The 19963-nt window shown below is 61.3% G+C and overlaps 2 protein-coding genes across 7 annotated transcripts in view; one reads left to right on the top strand and one right to left on the bottom strand.

Annotated features, from left to right (window-relative positions):
- Positions 1 to 15338, bottom strand: part of GARIN1A (golgi associated RAB2 interactor 1A) — a 29387-nt gene extending 14049 nt beyond the window's left edge. For 3 of the 6 annotated variants that reach the window (XM_065592034.1, XM_065592276.1, XM_065592229.1), the window contains exons 1-5: positions 10360 to 10509; positions 8535 to 8617; positions 3780 to 7880; positions 1054 to 1238; positions 93 to 348 (exon numbers count right to left, since the gene is read on the bottom strand). In XM_065592034.1, the coding sequence (XP_065448106.1) occupies positions 93 to 348; positions 1054 to 1238; positions 3780 to 3953 (615 nt within the window). In that variant the 5' untranslated portion in view covers positions 3954 to 7880; positions 8535 to 8617; positions 10360 to 10509. Of the gene's footprint in view, positions 1 to 92; positions 349 to 1053; positions 1239 to 3779; positions 7881 to 8534; positions 8618 to 10359; positions 10512 to 14655 lie in introns of those variants that run through there. The other 3 variants (XM_065592081.1, XM_065592172.1, XM_065592117.1) reach the window with 3 other exon arrangements.
- RBM28 (RNA binding motif protein 28) overlaps positions 1 to 19963 on the top strand; it is a 308732-nt gene that overhangs the window by 48610 nt on the left and 240159 nt on the right. The window lies entirely within an intron of this gene.

The following is a 19963-nucleotide window of genomic DNA, read 5'->3' on the forward strand; positions in this document are numbered from 1 at the left end:
AATGACCTGCACCCATTGGGCCCGTCACTGGCCTGGGGCTGCAGCGAGCCTGTCCCGGCTGGCGCCGCTCGCCTCACCCCCGGGCGACGTACCTGTGCAGGGGAGCTGGTGGAGGAGCTACCCACGCTGAGCACCAGGCTGTGCGGGACGTGGATGGAGGGGTCCTTGGTGGTGATGGAGAGCCCCCACTGCAGGATGTCCGCCAGCCGGCTCCAGAGCGTGAACACGGCGTCAGGGTGCGCCTGGTGCAGCCGCAGGTAATAAACCTTCCCCGTCACCACCTGCACCCGCAGCAGGCGCCGGCCGCTGTCCTGGACCGACAGTCTGACGTACCTCAACGGGAGGAGCCTAGAGCCAAGGGAAAGCACAGGATGCCCGAGTCCCCAGGGACAGGAGTGAGCGGCTGGCTCTGGGGTGTGGACAGGGTCTGGCAGTAGGAGGGCCACGCCCGCCCCACTGAGAACTCAGAGGGAGGGGCCCCAAAGGGACTGGCTGCAGAGCCCCATCCCCCCGGATGGGGACTGGCTAATGAGGTAGGGGACACAGCATGAACGGCCAGACAGGGGCTGGCTTACAAAGGGTTAACGGCACACAACTCCCCGTCAGCATGGCAGTGACCCCAACTTAGCGCCTGGGGGTGTCTGGGCTCCCTCTCTGCAGGAGCAGGATGAGGGGGTGCTGGGGCCCCCTAGATTTAGCAGCACAGTGGCAGCATCCCCAGGCACCCCAGCCACGTGGGGCTGGTGCCGCAGAGCATGTAGGGGGACACAGGTGACAGGCACAGGGTGGGCTCCACCAGGCCCCATGGCCGGAGCTGCGGGCCAGGGCAGCGCTCGGCACGCCAGGGCCCCAGACTCACGCACTCTGCCAGGGCACTGCAGTCAGCATGCTGCACATGGGAGAGGGGCAAGGGTAGGGGGGCATCCTGCCCTGGCCCCAGGGGGGCGGGATTCGGTGGGACCCAATGGGCTTTTCCATCTCAGATGTTCAACAGCTAAATCCCAGCACCTGAGAGCTCCCAGCTAAGCTCCCCACCCCCACCCTGTTCCTCACCTGCTAAGGGCCATGGAGGGCTCCTGGGGCTGGCCTGCCCTCCCGGGGGGGCTTTCTCCCAGCACTGCAAGCCTGGCGATCAGGAGCACATTGGGGAGGGGCAGGCAGGGCTCCGAGGACGTCACCCCCAGGGTCACCAATGTGGGGGCATTGTGGATATCCACCCAGTTCCCCTGCTTCGTCACCTGCAGCGAGAAGGCCCCGGGTCAACAGCAGGAGACGGAAATGGACCCTCACTGAGACACTGCAGGACCCCCACACCCTGCCAAGCCACCAGTGCCAGGCCCCGGAGGAGAGGACATGCCCCCAAGGTTCGCTCAGTCACATAACGGAGCCAGTCACCAGCTCCCAGGTGCCTTTCCTCCCGGTGCTTCCACGGGCTCTGAGAGCTCGCTGCTCCCCTGGGTCTGAGGCTAGCGCCCAGTGAAAAACCATCCCCCTCACAAAGCCACTGGCAGCTCTGGCACGAACCGGCCCCCTTGGCTTGCCGACATGGAAGATGGAGGCTCAGCTCTTCTCTCCCAGGGGCAAGACTGGGGGGTGGAGGCTCAGAGCTTTAATACAGCTTTGGTTACTTATCCCCCTCCCCACACCTGGGGTTGGAACCCAGTACCTTCAGCACCACACCACAGGCCTGTGCCCCTTGTGTGCAAAGAGCAACTCCACTCCCTACAGCAGCAGCAGCAGTAGGCTGTTATCCTTTAGTAGGCCAGCCACTAGAAAGGGATGCTACACACTCTAACAGTGCCACTGCTCCTAGGGCCATTCTCAAAGGATCGCTGGGCACCTCTGGGCTGTGCACCCCCCCCCCCCCCAAACGGATGCTGGGCCTGGCCCCCTCAACCGGCTCCAAACTGGTTACTAATTGGGTTTCTGATGGGGCCCCTCATCTAGGCTACTAGAAGGGACAAGACAGCCCGCTAATGCATGCTCTCTGTGCGTCCCACGGCTGCTGCCACCTTGCAACGCTGAAGATCTCAACCTATATCCATTCCCCAGCACTTAACTTGGCGCACAGGTGATACCCATGAAAGGGTTAATTCACCACACCCCAAGGCTCACTAATTAGCCAATGACTGTCGGTTCTGATGAGCTAATCCTTCTAACTTGTGTTTTCATTGGCTGCTATTCGTGTGTAATGGACTTTAGGTCTGTTACAAGGGGAGATGTGTGGGCTGCACTCCAGAGAGGGGACCCCTTCACCCCCAGATCAGCGTAAGTGCCTGGAACTGCCCTAGCCAGCTAGCGGGTGCAAGGAAGGAGAGCATGAACATCTGGGGCAGGGTCGAGCCAGAGGACTAGGGCTGGGGCTGGCTACGTCCAGGGGTGCAGAGATAGCTACAGAGGGCTGCTGGAGGGGGATGGACAGATCTTCCTACAGATCAATCCCATGTCAAAGTCACATTCCCTGTTTGACCCACCCCCAACTGCCCCCAAGGACCCACTCCCCCAGAAACTGGGCCTGCCCCCTCCGTCCCAGGGGAAAGTCCGGCTCAGCACTGGCCTGGCACAGTTCAGGGGCTCCACAGCTTGCCCCATTAGATGCTTTTTCAGCCTCTTCCTGCTGTGATTTGGCCCAGCCTATCCCCTCCAAACTGGCAAAGCCTGGAAACCCCACCCCGTTGCTTGGCCTCAGGGGCCCTGGGCAGGGGCAGCAGCTGGGAGGGGGGCTCAGGAGGGAAGGGCAGAGAGCTGGTTCCCACATGGGCAGCAGCACAGGGGGTGGGGGGAGTGATACTCCTTTCCTCTGGTCTCTTTCGGGTGGACAGCGGGTGGAGGAGGATCCCAACTTCGTGATACGGCGTTGAATACAATGTCAGCGGCTAATAAAACCAGCCGGGATGGTCTCCGCCCTGAGACTCGCAGGGGGCTGGGACCCAGCCGAGCCCACAGTGGGGTGCTTTGAGCCTTGCAAGGCTTTTGCAGGTGATCAGGGTGCAAGGGGCAGCAGGGAAGAGGCAGCATTTCGTGTCTCTTCCTGTATGTTCGGGGCCATGGGGCAGAGTAAGCGGGGGACTCGATCCCCCCTCACTTGCAGGCTTGGCTAGATTTCTAAGCCCAGCTGTTTTGCCTGGAACAGCAGGGGGCAGCGCTCCCAGAAAAGGCCTTTAGTCTCCCCCTCACCTGTGCTCTGGGCAGGGCCGGCTCCAGGGTTTTGGCCGCCCCAAGCAGCCAAACAAAACAAAGCCGCAATCGCGCTCTGCGGCGGCAATTCGGCGGGAGGTCCTTCGCGCCGAGCGGGAGTGAGGGACCGTTGCCGAATTGCCGCCGAACAGCTGGAGAGCCGAAGTGGCCGCCCCAAGCACCTGCTTGGTAAGCTGGTGCCTGGAGCCGGCCCTGGCTCCGGGCAGAGGGCTCCCCCTAGGAGCAGGCTTCACCCCACAGGGCAGACAGCACCCCATGGGCTGCAGAGACCCAGCCGCTGGGCTCGGGGCGATTCCTGCCACCCAGCCCAGGGACTCCGCCAGGCCTGGCGACGGAAGCACAAGGCCCTGGAGCAGGACGCCTGGCCTGCGAGTTCAGGTCTTCGCTCTGCCCCAGCCTTTGGGACCATAAAGCAAACAGGGGGAATTTGCCCCCCCCCCCCCCCGGAACACTATCCAGCCCTGAATGGGGAGACTGAGTCCGGGACGGCTTGCCATTAATTCATTGCTTGGGCCGCAGTAGCAGGGCCAGGCAGAGATGGGTTAAAGCTGTAGGAGGCCCTCTGGGCCAAGCAGAAGTACCTGGATGAAATTACTTTCAAACACTGCCGACTTGGGGAAGAGGTTGTAATCTGGAGAACGGAGTAGCTGGCAGAGTATCCCACCTTCCACGCCGAGGTGCACGCCCGAGGCCGGGTCATCAGCCAGGAACGTGCTGCAGCCACGGGTCCCAGGGAAGCGCCGGCTGCTGGCCATGCCGCCCTCGGGAGCAGCTCCTTAGAGAGACAGCATGCTGCTTCTGTCTGCTACAGCCACCCGGCTTTTCTAGTGCTCCTCTGCACCACAGGAGGGGGACAGGCCAGGCCCCATCTGCAACCTGCCTGGGGGCCTGCAGCCCAGCGGAGTTTGTGATGTCACAATAACTGGCAGGTGACCGCTGCCCTGGCTAGGGCCTGGGAAACGCCTGCCAAGTGGCACTGAGGACATGGCAAGGCATGAACATTTGCAGTGCCCAGGAGTTGCTTGGCCGGCTCGCTGCAGCTCCCTCCTCCCCTCCACTTGCATCAGGGCAAGAGCAGCTGAGGGGCCAGGCGAGGACATGGGGGGGCAGGAGCGCTTGCCCCTAGATTCAGCAACGAGCTATCTGGTGGAAGAGAAGCGAGGTGAAGCCCTCCATCCATGCTGGCCTTGCTGCTCTGAACAGGTGTGTAGTCTCAGAGGGGAAGCTCTGTTAGTCTGAATCTGTAAAAAGCAACAGAGGGTCCTGTGGCACTTTTAAGGTCTGTATTTGTGCAAGTTTCTTCAGGAGGTTGATAAATTTCCATGCTCCCAATACTTCTGTTAGTCTTCAAGGTGCCACAGGACCCTCTGTTGCTTTGAGCAGGTGAGAGAGACTCTAGCCAGCAGCTTTGTCCACTAGGGGGCAGGAGAGACCCCACTAACAGCCGCTCCCAGGCCGCTGGAGAGCGCGTCTGGTAGGGCAGCAGGCACGCCTGCACCTGGGGGCCCTGGCCTCACGGCTGGCTCCAGGGCTCACCGCCAGGTGGGGCCACTCCTGCATAAGGCACCTAGAGCAGGCTGGGTGCAGAGCCCCACAGCTGACAGAGCAGGGCCTGCCTGGAGCTGCCCCCCAACCCCACTACAGTCACACGACACCTACCGCCAGGAGCACAGCTCCCAGCCAGCCCCAGAGACCCCTAGTCTCTGCTGTGCAGGAGTCCGCCGGCTCCGTGCAGTACAGGGAGTCACTAAGTCCCACCCCCACCATGGGGTTTACACCCCGTCTTACAGCCCCCAGCCCACACTGGAAAGAAGAACAAGTCTCAAAAGCCTTCTCCTTTTTATTGCACAGACCTAGAGGCAGGGACCCGCAGTGCACAGGGTGGGGGGAACAGAGGGGCTGGGCCCAGCCCCAGACAGAGCCCATGCCAGGCCTGGCAGGGCCAGAGACAACCAATCAGTGGATCCCGCCTCACACAAGGCTGCCCCTGTGCCGAGAGTCCCCACACACATGGGGGGCCTCCCCTAACCCGGGCGGGTTCCAGGAGCTTGGCTTTCGGGACACTTTGGAGCAGCGGCAGGTACAGCATTCACACACAGGCGGTTTTCCCTTTGGCCAAGGGCCCAGGACCCCCACCCCCAAATGAAACCACCCCACATTATCCCCTCCGCAGGAAGCAAAGAGCCCCCGGCCAGGTCTGCTGAGAGTCCATCCCTGCCCGAATTCCTAGGCACTAGGGCTTGGAATGGGTCCTCCTGCCCCACCTCAGTGGGACAGAATGGGGCCCGGGCCCCTCAACGCCAGCCAGCCCTGCCCACCCCATCCCCCATAGGACGGGGGAAAGGCTAACACCATGGATACAGGGCAGCTGGGTCAGCCACTCAGCGCAGCCCCTCCAGCAAGCAGGGACATGTCCCAGCCTGGAGCAATCCCAGGCCACCCAGCCCCAGCATTGTGCAGGTTGCAAGCAGGGAGAGACTCACAGCCCTTCCAGGCAGAGAGGGCGAGGGGCTAGACTCCTTTGCACAGAAATCCCCACCCCACAAATCCCCTGGGGCCCCACTTCCCTCTGAAAAGACCATCGGGAGTGAATGGCTCAAGGGCTCCAGGTCCCAGAAGCACCACTGCCCCAGGGACAGGAGAGCAGACCTCCCAGCTGGGCAGTGGGGAGCAGCGCTTCTGGCACTAAGGGGGGGGGCAGGTGGACAGGGCGTAGGGGGTTCCTAGTGCAGCAGAGTCCCTCCCTTGCTGGCTCAGAGCAGGGAAGGATTGAGCAAGCCCCAGGGGGAGGGGAGGCCCCCAGGCCAGGTAGGAGGCACGTTAACAAGGGCTGCTTGTTCCATCTCCCCCGCACAGCGCACACCAGCTGCAGCTCCTCTGCGAGCCCCAGCCCAGCGCCCACGGGGTGGGCCGGCAGCCTCAGCAACTCAAGGAGGCTCCAGCCTTGGAGAAGAGCAGCTGCTGGCTTTGACGCTGGGGATGAAGGACTAGAACAGCAGATCGCGCTCATCGCCCTTGGAGAGGCATTTCATTAGGGCAATACCAGCACCTCCCACAGCTCAAAATCCCACCCCCCCAGGGTCACCCACCCTGCACACGTCCCTCCCCACAACCCAGTGCAACTGCATTTCCAGGCAGCCGCCGTGAGCCAGGCCACCGCTCTCAGCGTTCAGCATTCACGCCAAGGGCAGCCACGCAGCCTCCCATTCCCCACTGCACCAGGCCATTCTGCATGGTAGGGGTGCAGACTGGAGAGGGATCTGTGCATAGGACACACACACACCCCCTCCCCACAGGTGTAGGGTTACCATACGTCCGGATTTCCCCGGACATGTCTGTCTTTTTGGTGCTCAAATCCCCATCCGGGGGGAATTGCCAAAAACCGGACATGTCCGGGGAAATAGGGAGGCAGCATAAGTCAGGGTCCGCCCGGCCCTAGCAGGACCTGCCGGGTCCGCAGCGCAGCCCAGCCGCCCGGCTACATTGTAGCGAGCTCGGACGGGGGAAGGAGGGGCGCAGCCACAGAAGGCGGCGGAGGGGCTGCTGCTGCCCCTGGAGGCCGGGCGGACCATGCGCCCCAGCCGAGCCCGCAGGACCACGGGGAGGCCGGGCCCAGCCAGCAGCTCGGGCTTCCCTCATGGGCCGGGACTCCCCGGCCACTGGGGGACCCTTCCTGCGGCCCCGTCACCCCGTGCGGTAGGAAGAAGGCTGCGGCGCGGGGCAGGAGTGCAGCGTGTGCCGGGGCTGCAGGGACCCGCGCTGCCCTGGTCACCGCTGAGCATCCGAAGCCCCCGCCAGGCAGAGGCTGCCGGGTGAGCAGGGCAGGCAGGGTGCAGAGGCTGCCAGGTGAGGAGGAGCAGGGGAGGCAGGGCCATAGAGGCTGCAGGGGTAGGGGGGCGCAGGGGCAAGGGGCACAGAGGCTACAGGGACAGGGGGGGTGCAGGGGCTGCAGAGCAAGTGGGGAGCAGGGAAGCACTTAGCAACCCCCAACCAAGATCAGAGCGGGAGGGAGGAGGGGGAATGTGGGGTGCTCAGAGGAGGGGGCAGAGTTGGGGCAGGGACTTTGGGGAAGGGGTTGGAATGGGGGCAGGACCGGGGGGGCCAGGGCCCCTGTGAAGTGTCCTCTTTTTTAAGTGTTTGAATATGGTAACCCTACACCGTGGCCCTGCCATCTGCGTCACTTTAGCAGGGACGTTAGCCAAGTAGCCACCCCCAGGCCAGAAGCTCGGAGGCAACAGTAGCCGCCGGCCCGTGAGAACTTGCCGCCTTTCGTCTCAGAGGAAGGAAGACGCCAGCAATGCAGCCCCCAGGAGCCAAAGCCAGAGTCCAAGCACCAGGTTGGGCCGTCAGGGAGCAGTCCGTCCCCCCCAGAGCTCAGAGGTACGACCCAAAGGCTTTGTTAGTCCTTCGCTTCGCCTGCCCTTGGAGGATCTTCAGCTGGCCCTCGGCAAGGCCGCCATCCGGTTCTGTCCATGGGCCGGAGAGGCACTGCTCCAGGCCCCGAGGGGTCAGCAGGCTGCCCAGGGAGTCCATCAATCCAAAGAGAACCGACAGCAGGGACAGCAACGCACCCAGCACGTAGAGCTTCACCACCCACTGCATGGCTGGGCCTCAGAGCCTGCGCGGTCCTTGGGGGAGGGCAGGACTCTGCTCCCAGTCCCCGGAATGCCACCAGTCTGCTCCTGGGAGGGACAGAGATCGGGGTAAGGCCGGGAAATAGCCATTAGGTGAATTCACCACACATTAGATGGTCAGGACCCATGTGTAGCGAATGGGTCACAGCTATCAGCTAGCAATAGACACGCAATATAAACGCAGCCTAGGTTTCATGTAGGGGACCCTTCTTGTGAGGGAGTGCAAACCAAGCCTTTTTGGCTTGCCAGATATCCTGTGACTGCGTTCTTGGAACGTCCCTGATTCAGGGACAGGGCAGAGGAAGAGGGTATGGGCCCTGCTAGAATATACTCCGGATAAACAAGGAAAGTCCCAAGAGTCCAATTCAAATAGGCTTTAGAGTTGTTGCTAATAAGTACATAAGCATAGTCTATAATCCAGTGTGTAACCCCAGTATTTGCCCCTAGGTAAATACACAACAAGCCAGAGGGGGTGTTGATAAAAGTAGGGTGTTATCGTGGGTATAAAGGGAATGTAGAGACTTCACTGGCCTGCTACACTGCCGCTGATCAGTGGGGCGGGGCCTTCTGTACTGACACGGACATAATCCTGCTCCTTGGATTGGAGCAAGGAGTTAGCAGTGGTTCTGCCAACGTGAGCAGGGCAGGTCTGCTTTGCTAGGTCCATAAGGTAGCCTGTGAGCGGTCTGGAAATATTCTTACAATCAGCAAGTTTGATCACGGATCTTGTCCCAGGACCACAGCAATGCCTTTCTCCTGCTCCCCTCTGGGCTAGAGTGCCAACACTGCAGTGAAATACAATGATCTGATATAAACAGGATGAAATTAAATAAAGACAAATGCAAAGTACTCCACTTAGGAAGGAACAATCAGTTACACACACAAAAACTGGGAAATGACTGTCTAGGAAGTAGTACTGCGGAAAGGGATCTGGGGGTCATAGTGGATCACAAGCTAAATATGAGTCAATATAACACTGTTACAGCCCAGAATGATGTTTGCTTTTTTTGTATTAGCAGGAGTGTGGTAAGCAAGACACGAGCAGTAATTCTTCCGCTCTACTCCACACGGATTAGGCCTCAACTGGGAGTGTTGTGTCCAGTTCTGGGCACCACATTTCAGAAAGATGTGGACAAACTGGAGAAAGTCCACAGAAGAGCAACAAAAATGATGAAAGGTCTAGAAAACATGAGCTATGAGGGAAGATTAAACAAACCTAATTTTTTCAGTCTGGAGAAGAGAAGACTGAGAGGGGACATGAGAACAGTTTTCAAGTACATAAAAGGTTGCTACAAGGAGGCGGAAGAATTGTTCTTAACCTCTGAGGACAGGACAAGAAGCAGTGGAATTAAATTGCAGCAAGGGAGGTTTAGGTTGGACATTAGAAAGAACTTCCTGTCAGGGTGGTTAAGCCCTGGGATAAATTGCCCAGGGAGGTTGTGGAATCTCCCTCATTGGGGATGTTTAAGAGCAGGCTGGACAAACACCTGTCAGGGATGGTCTAAATAATACTTAACCCAGCCAGGAGCGCAGGGGATGGACACGACCTCTTTAGGTCCCTTCCAGTCCTACAGTTCTAGGAGTGTCTTCAGCTAGGGAGGGCAACAAGCCCCCAGCGGGATAACAGCAGCCACTGGCCTGGGCCAAGCTGCCACTACAGATCTTCAGTGAGACCCACCAGGAACCCTTGGATGTGGGCCCTTTACAAGGGACTCCGCCTGGGAGGTTTTTGGAACCAGGTTCTCTCAGTTTGGGGGTTCCCACCCCCATTAGAAACTCAGGCTTTGAAGACCCATTTTCCCCAGGGCATCGGACAATCAGAGTGCTGGCTGGTGTGGCGGCCCTGCCAGCCTGGGTGGGGGGATTTACAGCCAGACCTTAGCGTGTCTTCGGTCACGTCTGCTCCCCAAACACCCCGGAGCGCTCCAGCAACTGGAGGAGGGACAGCTCCGCCCCGCAGCGCCCCAGTAGCTCGCCCCGCACATCTCCGCTCAGCGGCGGCGGGAGCAAGACACACCCCCCGCGGCACAGAGCAGCTTTTGAAGCCTTTCTCCCCCCAGATGGGGGGGGGGGGTCCCCGCCGCACTCCAGAGCCCTGGCCAGGGAGCCGGGCCCCGCTGCTGGGCGCTGCCCGGGATCCTGCAATCCAGAGTAGGAGGAACCAACGCGAGCAGCCACTGGCCCCGCACCCCCGCCGCTCTCGAGTTGTGGGTACGGATCACCGGGGGGGGGGAGAGGAACTGGGGGGCAGGGGCCTGCCAGGGGCTGCCATGGGTCCCCCCCCCCGCAACTCCCACCCTGCGCCCTGCAGTGTCTCAGTCGCTCCCGCCCCGCTCAGCGGTTCCGGCGCAGCCGCCCCCGGGCAGCCCGGGGAGACCAGCACCCCGGGGACCGGGGTAAGCGCTCGGGGCTAGCCGGCCCCACACGGGCCAGACCCGCAGCGCGAGCGGCCCCACCCAGGGAACACGTTAACCCGGCGCCCCGCACGGAGCCCGCCCCGCAGCCCCCAGGCTCGGCAGCCGCTCACCCGCCGGCCAGACGCGGGGTCCCCCCGGCAGCGCGCCCCGAACGCGGCGTGTCCAGCGGGGCCGCAGCGCGATACTCAACGTTCCAGCCCCGAACGCGGCGACTTTATAGCCCCCGCCCCGCTCCCTCGGGGGCGGAGCCAGCTAGAGGGCCCGCCCCCTCCACAGGTCGCGCGCGCTTTAGAAAGGGGGGGGTGGTCTCCCTGCGGCGGTGGGGGCAGGGTGAGCAGACAGCAAGTGTGAAAAATCGGGGGGGGTAATAGGCGCCTATATAAGACAAAGCCCCAAACATCAGGACTGTCCTTATGAAAGCGGGACATTAGGTCCCCCTAAGGGGGGGTACCCAGGTGAGAAGGGGGCTGGCCCTGGCGCAAGGCACCGCGCTCTGTACCAACACCCTGCATCAGCCCCACCTGACCAGCACAGGTATCTCAGAGAAAGGAGCCCGCCAAGGGCGTGTGGGCACCGGGCCCCGTCTCCCCAGGGCGCAGGCTGGACCCTGGACACTGCTCGCTTCCATTTGCCCCTTGCCAAGTTTCCTCCCCTCCCACTTTTCTCTGTCCCATGTTCTCCCGCAGCCGCCTGCTGGTCCCAGGGGCCGATCCCCAGCTGGGGCCCCTAGGCACTCCTCACTGGCAGGATCCCAGCCTGGCACCTGTGAGGAACTGGGAACAATATCCCTGGAAAGAGCTTCTAACCACCCGGGCTGGCTGCATGCACCAGCTAACCCCCCTCTGCAAACCTGCCACCCCCAGGGAGCTGCTGCTGGTGGGGGGGTGAGGCCCTGCTAATAGCTCCAGTTTCCTTCTGTCCCTTCCTTCCCATCTCTCCCTGACACTGTGGGGTTTGCCTCAGTCTGCCTTGTGGGGCTGGTGTGAATGAATCGCTCCTTGCGCTGGGAAGGGATTGTATGGGGGGAGTAATAGCGGCCCTGGGGTTAACACTGCGCCTAGAACTACGTTCACAACCTCTTTTCTCTAGCGAAGGAATCGAGTCCTAGTGTCAAGCAAGACGCAGGTAGAGTCGGCTACAAACCCCTCGGTGAGCACCCGTCTTTGTCTTCACTTCAGCGCCTGCCTAGCCTGACCCGAGACAGGAAGAGATCCCAGCTGTGCACAGGGTGACAAATTCGGATGCTCTGTGAACAGACAGCACCTTCCACCCAGAGATCTCAAAGCACCTCGAAGCATTGATACCGGCTCACAGCGAACTCCTGTGGACGGGGTACCGTTAGCAGATCCATGTCACAGAGGGGGAAATGAGGGGCAGAAAGGTGACGTGGCCATAGTGCAGGTCTAAGACAGAACCCAGGCATCCTGCCCCCCACTCCTGTGTTTTCACCAGTGATTTGTGAGTGGGCTCTTTAAATAAAAGGAGTCCAGACACAATCGGGACAGGCAGATAAATTCCCCTTCGCTGCAGCGCGAGGGGCGCGTTGCCACAGGCCGTGTGTGTGCACTGATGGGGTTGGGACACCCCAGCTCATCTCCTTGGGCAGGGGAGGGGAGAACTGGGGAGAGGCTGGGACCCCGCCAAGTCAGGCAGAGCGCACAGCCAGACACATTACAAAGACCCCCACACACTTACTTTAACTCGCTTCCCCCCTTCCCCACCGTGCCCCTGCAAGTGTGTATGTGACCTTTGTGTTGCACGCCTGCTGAATGCCAGATGACTGCATGGTACATTCCTGTGCACCGTTTGCATCATCAGGTCACACCTCAAACAAGCCCCTGCCCCGGCTTTCCTGTGACCTCCCTCTGCTGTGACCTTTTGCCTACTGAGCTGGGCCTGTTGTGTGGGAGGAGGTTTGGGGTCTCTCCATTAGCGGGGGGGGCTGGGGAGACCGGCCGCAGGGGGCAGCAGAGCCCCTCCCTCTGGGGCTGCACAAAGGGGTGCCCTGAGGGGCTGGGTTCCGAACTGTCTCCGTGCGGGAGTGAGCGGGGGTCAGAAGTCAGTGAAGGAGTAGGTTGTAGAGGTGGGGAAGAGGGCATGGGGCTGAGGGGGAGCAGGAAGGCACTTTGGGTGCCCCCTCCCCAGTGGCGGTGGCCATGTTTGCCCTGTGGGGGGCCCTGCAAAGCTCAGTTCTGGGGCCCCATCCTGGGACTGGGAGGAAGATGGAGCCCGTGGGGGAGCTGGCAGAGGCCCAGGGGAGCAGGGGGTGACCTGCAGAGCCCATCCCATCCCTGTGTGTGCTCTGCCCCGGGCTCCGAGCAGCTCCAGCTCCCATGCTCCCCTGCCCAGTCCTGCACTGCACTGACCCGTCTGAGCACCCCCCGCTCCCCTACCAGGACCAGCTGGCTTGGAGGGTGCTCTGCAAGGGGGGGAAAGGGGCCAAAGCTGCAGCAAGGGCCTGTTGTTTGGCCCGGCAAGTGTCAGCTCTTCCTTCCTGCCCCCGCCCCTCCCCCGGGGGGGGGGGAATAGGCACCTATGTAAAACAAAGCCCCCCAAAATTGGGACTGTCCCTATAAAATCGGGACATCTGGCCCGCTGTAAAGGTGGCCTCACTTCTCAGCTCCGGCTGCCTCAGGCTCCAGCCCTTGTGCTCCCTAGCTGGCCCATTCCTTCCTGGCTGCAGAAGATCCCCCAGCCAGTGGGGCGATGGGGGTCAGCATGCGATGCTGCAGCCGGGACCGGGCAGGGGAGTGCAGGTGCCAGAGCCCTGGTGCAGCTGGAGTTGCATAGTGGGGAGCAGGATGGAGCAGCTGATGCCAGGTGGGCCAAATGGAAGGCCCTGGTGGGCCGGATCTGGCTTTCAGAGGGCCCCCTTGCTGCCTTGGGGCCCCCTAAGACTGCGAGCGCATGGGTAGCTGGACGCCACCACTGCCCCTCCCCAGTCACCATGACTTCCTTTCACGACAGCATGTGTACCACCCTTCCTGGACGAGCCCCCTGAGTGCTCCCAGCTCTCCCACTCCCCCCCGACTGTGCCCATAGCTGCAGGCCTGGGAAATGGGGAAGGGGAAGAAGGCCCTGCCTGGCCCCACGTGTGACCCTCCTGCACCCAGCACTCACCTTTTACCTACTTCCAACCCGCCGCTCAAGGTCCAATACCCCAGAGAGCAGCCCGCCCCTCTGCTCCCCCACCAAGGGCACCAGCCCCGGCCCGCCTCCCAGGGCCTGACCCCCGGCCCACTCCTGCTCCAGGGAACCTTGAAGCAGGGTGACGGGTTTGTGGCACAATCCCCTGTGGAGAGGTGGTACTGGACTGGCCGGGTCCTGGCACGACGTTGCATTGGTCACCCAGTGGTGTCATGTCCCACAGCAGGGAGGGCAGGTTTGGGGGCTGGTGCCTGCCATGGGACTGGGGGAGCCAGCCCTCCAGGGTGCATGCAGCAGACCTTGACTTTGCATTTAGCATCAGTCTCCACTGCCCCATTCGAGAGCTCCCTGGTTCTTACTTCCTGCCCACTGGAGGGCCTGGGCAGGGCAGGGCAGGAAGGGGCATTCGGGGGCGTGGGAGCCCTTGCCAAGAGCAAAGGGCCGGGGCGACACAGTGAACACTGAATCAGCAGCCACGTAACTGGAGCGAGCGGGAAAAATATCCTGATCACTCAGCCCTGAGTCACGCCTGCCGGCTGCCGCTTGCCCAGCATACGCAGTCTGAGCGGCACGTTCTCCCTCGGAGCCAAGCAGCTCCCGTCAACTTTCACCCACAAAGCAGGGCCTGGCCGGCAGGGCTGTGTGCTGCCTGCCGGCTTCGCTGTTTGCACCTGCTGCAAAGTCACTGTGCAAACCATGAGAGAGAGAATTCCTCGCCCCAGAGACTTGTGCCACTCCTGCCTTTCCCGCTGCGTCCAGCCCACGGCCCCTGCAGCTCTGGCCAGGGGGGAGTTCCTCTTGGGCGCATTCCCATTCCAGCGCCCCCACCCCCAACTCCCTTTTCAATGAATGCTGGTTTCACCTCCAATTCACATAGACGCATAGAACCGGAAGGGCCCTCAAGGGGTCTCTCGCCCAGTCCCCTGCACTCAGGGCAGGGCTCAGTATTATAACATCCGTTGCCAGCGGCCAGAGAAGACCCCGGACACATCTGTAGTGGCAGGAAATGTCGGGAGGGTTAAATAAGCCACAGGCCTTGGAAGAGTTCCTGCCCTGGTTACCCCACATCAGCGCCTCCCAACCCCTCTGGCATCCGTGCCCAGCAACTGAGCAAGGCTTCCAAACCCCACGGAGAGCCTCGGCCTGAACCTCTGTTCAAAGGGCCTCAATGTCGCAGGGCCTGAAGCCCAGCAGCCCTGGGACCCGTAACTAGACCCGAGCTCACTGGGCGCATCGCCCACCCGGCCACATTCACTCACCTGGGCACGTTTCACAGAGCTTGGGGGCTCTCTGAATGCAGCTCCCCAGCACGGTCCGCCCCCCCCCCCCCAACCCAGCGCCGCCTCGGCCACACCAGGGGAGCGAAAGTGGCCTGTCTGCCCTAGACAAACTCCCCGCGGCGGAGAATGGGGGGCCCCCAGAGATTTCCACTCTGCGTCAGTGTCAGCAGCACCTCTCAGCTGGGGGTTGGTCTAGTGCAGTCAGCGCCTCGGGGCAGCTCCGGCTCCCAGCCAGCACAGACTCGACCCATGAGCATCGGTCCCAACTTCAGACTCCACTGCTGCTGTTGGGAGCATAGGGGCAGCCCCAGAGGGCAGGAGGGAGGGAGCAGTGGCTTTGGGGCATGGCCCCTCCCTTCACTCCTCATGCCAGACCCTGAATGAGCTCCCAGCTATGCAGGTGTGAGGGATGTGGGGAACAGAGGGACGCTTGCACCCCATTGAACAAACACCTGCTCAAATCTTGCTTCCAGAACCAGCCGACAACCCCGGAGATCCAGCCCCCGGTCCCTGCTGCACTAAAACCTTTAGACCACACTCCCCTGTGAAAGCTAGAATGAGAACCCAGGTGTCCGGGCTCCCAGCCCCTCTGCTCTAACTACTCCCCTCCCAGAATCAGAAACTGAACCCAGGAGTCCTGGCTCTCACTTGACCCCACTCCCCTTCCGGAGCTGGGAGCAGAACCCAGGGATCCTGGCTCCCAGCTCCACCCCGCCCCCTCTCTCCCACCCAAGCAGGAACCAGCCAGTTGCGACAGCTCCGTTCAGAACAGATTTTTCCCAAGCCAGGACGTCCAGTGCCCGTTGAGCACGTCCTGCTCCGCCCCCTCCCTGCGAGCTGCCTCACTCGGCCGATGCCTGCGCTGAGGAACCCTGTTCAGCGCGGGCTGCAGCCCGTTCCTGAGCCCGGCCCGAGTGCCTGGGACTGGAGCCCGGAGCCCAGCGCCCAGCTCCTGGGAAGGGCCGGCGGAGAGGCAGGCTGCGCCTTGCACTCCAGATAGCAGGAGGCCACCAGCTGTTCTGCAATCCCCGTTTTAACCCTTCAGGGTGAGGCCCCCACATCCAGCAGTGTCCCTGGAGGGGCTAGGCCCATCCCCCAACAGGGCCTCCCCCATCTCAGCACCCCATGCTCCCCCCGGCATGAACCCAGAGGCATGCTGGGAGCAGGGAGGTGGGAGGGCTGGGGAGGATGGCCCAGCACCTAGAGCTCTAGTCTGGACTAGGTTGAATTTCCAGCTCTGGTACAGATCCCCTTATATGACCCTGGGCAAGTCACTGAATCTCCTCCGGGCTGGAGTCTCCCCCCCGCCCCACCCCGCCCTATGGGGTTAATAGCACCGCCTGCCTCGGGGTGTTGGGGGGGCTCAGCGTACAGTGAGGAAGGCCCGTCGGGACTGGGACGAGTAGGGGGAGACCAGGAGCAATGGGATTAGACACCGGAGCTGTGATTGACAGAACCTCGCTGGGGCGGGGCCTGGGTCTGTCTGGTTGGGAATGGGGCCCCATTTTTCTCCGACTCCCCAAAGGTTGGGGGGGGGGGCTCTGATCCCATCTCAGGAGCCATTGCAATGGCGCTGGGTGCCATCCAACCCTGCAGGATTGTCCTGGACTCTCCAGCCATAAAAGATTCTGTCACAGGAGGAAATCTCCAGGAATATGTCCAGCGAGTCCCCTTGCAAACGGACCCCAGCCAGCCACCGCGCCTCCACTTCCGAACGCAGGCCACAGGCGGGGACTCGCTGGGCCCACAGCCCCTGCCCCTGCACCAGACTGTGCTCCTTGTTACAGAAACGCTGGAGCAACAACAGAATTGCAACATCTCCCAGCTGCATCCTGGGAAGTGCCAGGACAAACCCAGGCTGGCACAAGTGCAGCACTGCCCCGGGAGCGGGCCGGGGAACTCGGCCAGACCCCTCCCCTTGGTAAGGAGCTGGAACTCGGCGAGCAGCTTACTGGAAAGAGGGCAGCAGCAGCCGCGGCATCTGGGTAACGGGGGCTCAGGGTGCCTGGAGGTTCCCGGAGAACTGCACCCACATGACTGCCAGTTTGGGCGCGGCTGCTGCTGGAAGGGGAATTTTGGGCTGAGAATAGCCACCAGCCTGAATGTTCCCCAGCTGTTTCCACACAGTCGCTGGGCTGGGTGACAGCCCAGGCTGCCCTCGTACAAACCCACCCGCTCCAGCGCTGCAGCACCTGGGCTGGGTAACTATCGGGGGAACTGGACTTGCTCATTCGGTCTAGCCGGTGTCACAGAGCCCCGGGGGGATGCTAAAATCGATGGCTGTAACCGAGTTAGGAAGGATCTAATGGGCAAGAGGGTCAGGGAATGACACACTCACCACCAGAGATGGCACCATTTCCGAGTCACTGATAACTTGGAAGAAAATGATCTTGAATGCGTATGGATCAATGTGCTATGGGATAAAGCGCAAGTTGGGGTCCTCCTTGGTCCTCCTGGTCTCTGGTGTGATTTGGGGGGTCTGTAACAGACACCAGCTCCTTATGCACCCATCTACAGTGTGTAGGAAAACAATGAGGAGGGACTTCGATTTGAGTGACTTAGTCTGGAAGTTTCATGCTGCCAGTCTTGGAATTTCTAAACGATGGAGGTGACAGTTTCCTCTGGGGAAGCGCAGAAGCTGGTCTCTCTCACCAACAGAAGCTGGTCCAATAAAAGCGATTACGTCCCCCGCCAGATCTCAAAACGGGGAAGTGTCATTGAGCAGCTCTGTTCCCAGTGGAGTCCCACAGAAACGATTCTTGGCCCTTCGCTATTTAACATTTTTATCGGTGACCTGGAAGGAAACATCAAATCGTCCCCGCTAGAGTTTTCAGAGGGCACAAAAACGGGGGAAGTGGGAACTAATGAGGAGGACTGGTCACTAATACAGAGCGATCTGCTTCTTTTGGTAAGCTGAGTGCAAGCAAACAAAATATCAGTGTATCTAGGAAGAAAGAACGCAGGCCAGACTGACAGGCTGGGGGAGTCTAGCCTGGGAAGCAGGAGGTCTGGGGGCCGTGGTGGAACATCAGCTGAGCGCCTGCTCCCAGGGCGAGGCTGTGGCCAGAGGGGCTAATGCCGTCCTGGGGGGCGTGAACAGGGGAATCGGGAGGAGGAGCAGAGGGGTTCTTTTACCCTGTACTCGGCACCGGTGCGACGGCTGCTGGGATCCTGTGCCCGGTTCTGGTGTCACGGTTCAAGAAGGATGTTGATAATTTGGGAGGGGTCAGAGAAGAGCCACGAGAAGGATTAGAAAACCTGCCTTAGAGTGACAGACTCAGGGAGCTCAATCTACTTAGCTTAACAAAGAGAAGGTTAAGGGGTGACTTGATCACAGTCTGTAAATGTCTCCGTGGCCAATCAATATTTGATCACGGGCTCTTCGGTCGAGCAGTCGAAGGTGTAACATGATGCAATGGCTGGAAGTTGAAGCTAGACAGATTCCGACTGGAAATGGGGTGTCAACTTTGAACGGTGAGAGTAACTAAGCACTGGAGCAATTTATCAAGGGCCGTGGTAGATTCTCCATCACTGACAATTCTTAAAGCAAGATGGGAGGTTTTTCGGAAAGCTCTGCTCTAGGAATTCTTTGGGGCTAATCTGGACAGAGGCTGGGCCCTGCATACTCCCTGTCGGAGCAGACGCTCCCCCCCCCCCCCCGCGCGCCCCGGCTGGCCAGGCTGTTCCCTCAGCCTGCGATCCCGGTTACATTCTGTATTTGCTTTTACTCTTAATTCTCCCTGGGGACTGATTCAGCAGCCGGGATATGGCCTAGGAGTCCCTGTCCATTCATAGCTGAGTGAGCTCATGTGCCTGGCCAGACCTTCAGCCCAGACAGCTGACAGGCCAGCGGAAAGGGCTGCCCGGCATTAGGGGCATGGCCAGGGCCTCACCCGCTCAGATGGACGGCAGGCAGCAGCCTGCCCCATGCCAGGCAGGGCCAGAGCTCGGGTGATTCGTGGCCGCAGAGTGAGTGGAGGAGGGGGCTGGAGGCCGTGTTCTGGGTGCCATGTGATGCTGCTGTCAGCCCACCTGCCCAGCAGCTCTTCTCCACCAGCACCAATCCTGTCTCCTCCAGCTTCTCGCCCAGTATCTGCCGTTCCTCACGTGACTCCTCCCCATGCCCACACAGCCCTTGGCAGGTCCTCCCCCCCCGGCATGCACAGCAGCTCTCCTGTGGGGCGACCCCCTGGGAAGGCTGCAGGTGCCCTTTCCCCCTTAGCAAGGCCTGGGCTATAAAACCTCCCTAAAGGCTGCCCTGAGTCTCTGTGGTGGGTGGGTGGACCCGGAGGGGCTCTGGCTGGGCTGGCAAAGGCTGTGCTGACTGGAGGGCTAGTGGAAAGGTGAATCAAAGAGCCCGGGGGTGGAAGCTGAGCCGCTGAGCAGAGAAAAGACAGCTGAAGGCTCTGGGCTGGGGGCACCCCTGTAACCGGGGGCGGCTCTATGTATTTTGCCACCCCAAGCACAGCAGTCAGGGAGCCTTTGGCGGCGCACCCGCGGGAGGTCCGCCGGTCCCACGGCTTCGGCGTATCCACCCCTGAATTGCCACCGAAGCCGCGGGACTGGCAGACCTCCCGCAGGTGCACCGCCGAAGGCTCCCTGACTGCCGCCCCCACAGCGACCGGCACCCCGCCCCCCGCGGCTTGCCGCCCCCGGCACGTGGTTGGTGCGCTGGTGCCTGGAGCCGCCCCTGACTATAACTCTAGTGACTCGTTAACATGTGGGAGAAAGGAAGCTTCTGTTAAAGGCTTGGCTTACAATAGACATCCCAGAGCCCCCAGGCAAGGCCAGACCTCACTCCGGCCCTTCGAAGGTACCCCAGCTCCAGTCCCGTGATTCCAAGAGGACCACCCGGGGGTCTGAGCTCTGCCCCAGGTGCTCAGCTACCACTGGCCTGGTTGTGTTACATCTGCCCAGCTCCCTGCTGGCAGCGGGATGTTGCCAATGTCCATGGGGCAGTGCAGAGACCCTGCGATGCCCTGCCACCCCTTAGCCTGCCCCGAGCTGCGAAGGGAGGGTTTCCCTTCCCCCCACACACTAGAGCAGCAGCTGCTTCCCACTGACGGGACTCTCTTGGGTGACCCTGGGAAGCTCAGCCCCTGCAGGACACCTGTCCTCTCGGCGAGTCCCCAGGACGCTGGGCCTTCAGGGCCCGGCTGCCCCCTGAGGCGCGGACATCATCATCTCAGGCCAGGCTGGAGGTGTCTCTAAACTCACGTCTCTAGTTCGGGACGTCCCATGGCCTGTGCTCTGCGGGGGTCAGACTCCACCACTGCGGTGACCCCTT

Source organism: Chrysemys picta, chromosome 1, assembly GCF_011386835.1.
Source record: "Chrysemys picta bellii isolate R12L10 chromosome 1, ASM1138683v2, whole genome shotgun sequence".
Taxonomy (NCBI): Eukaryota; Metazoa; Chordata; order Testudines; family Emydidae; genus Chrysemys; species Chrysemys picta.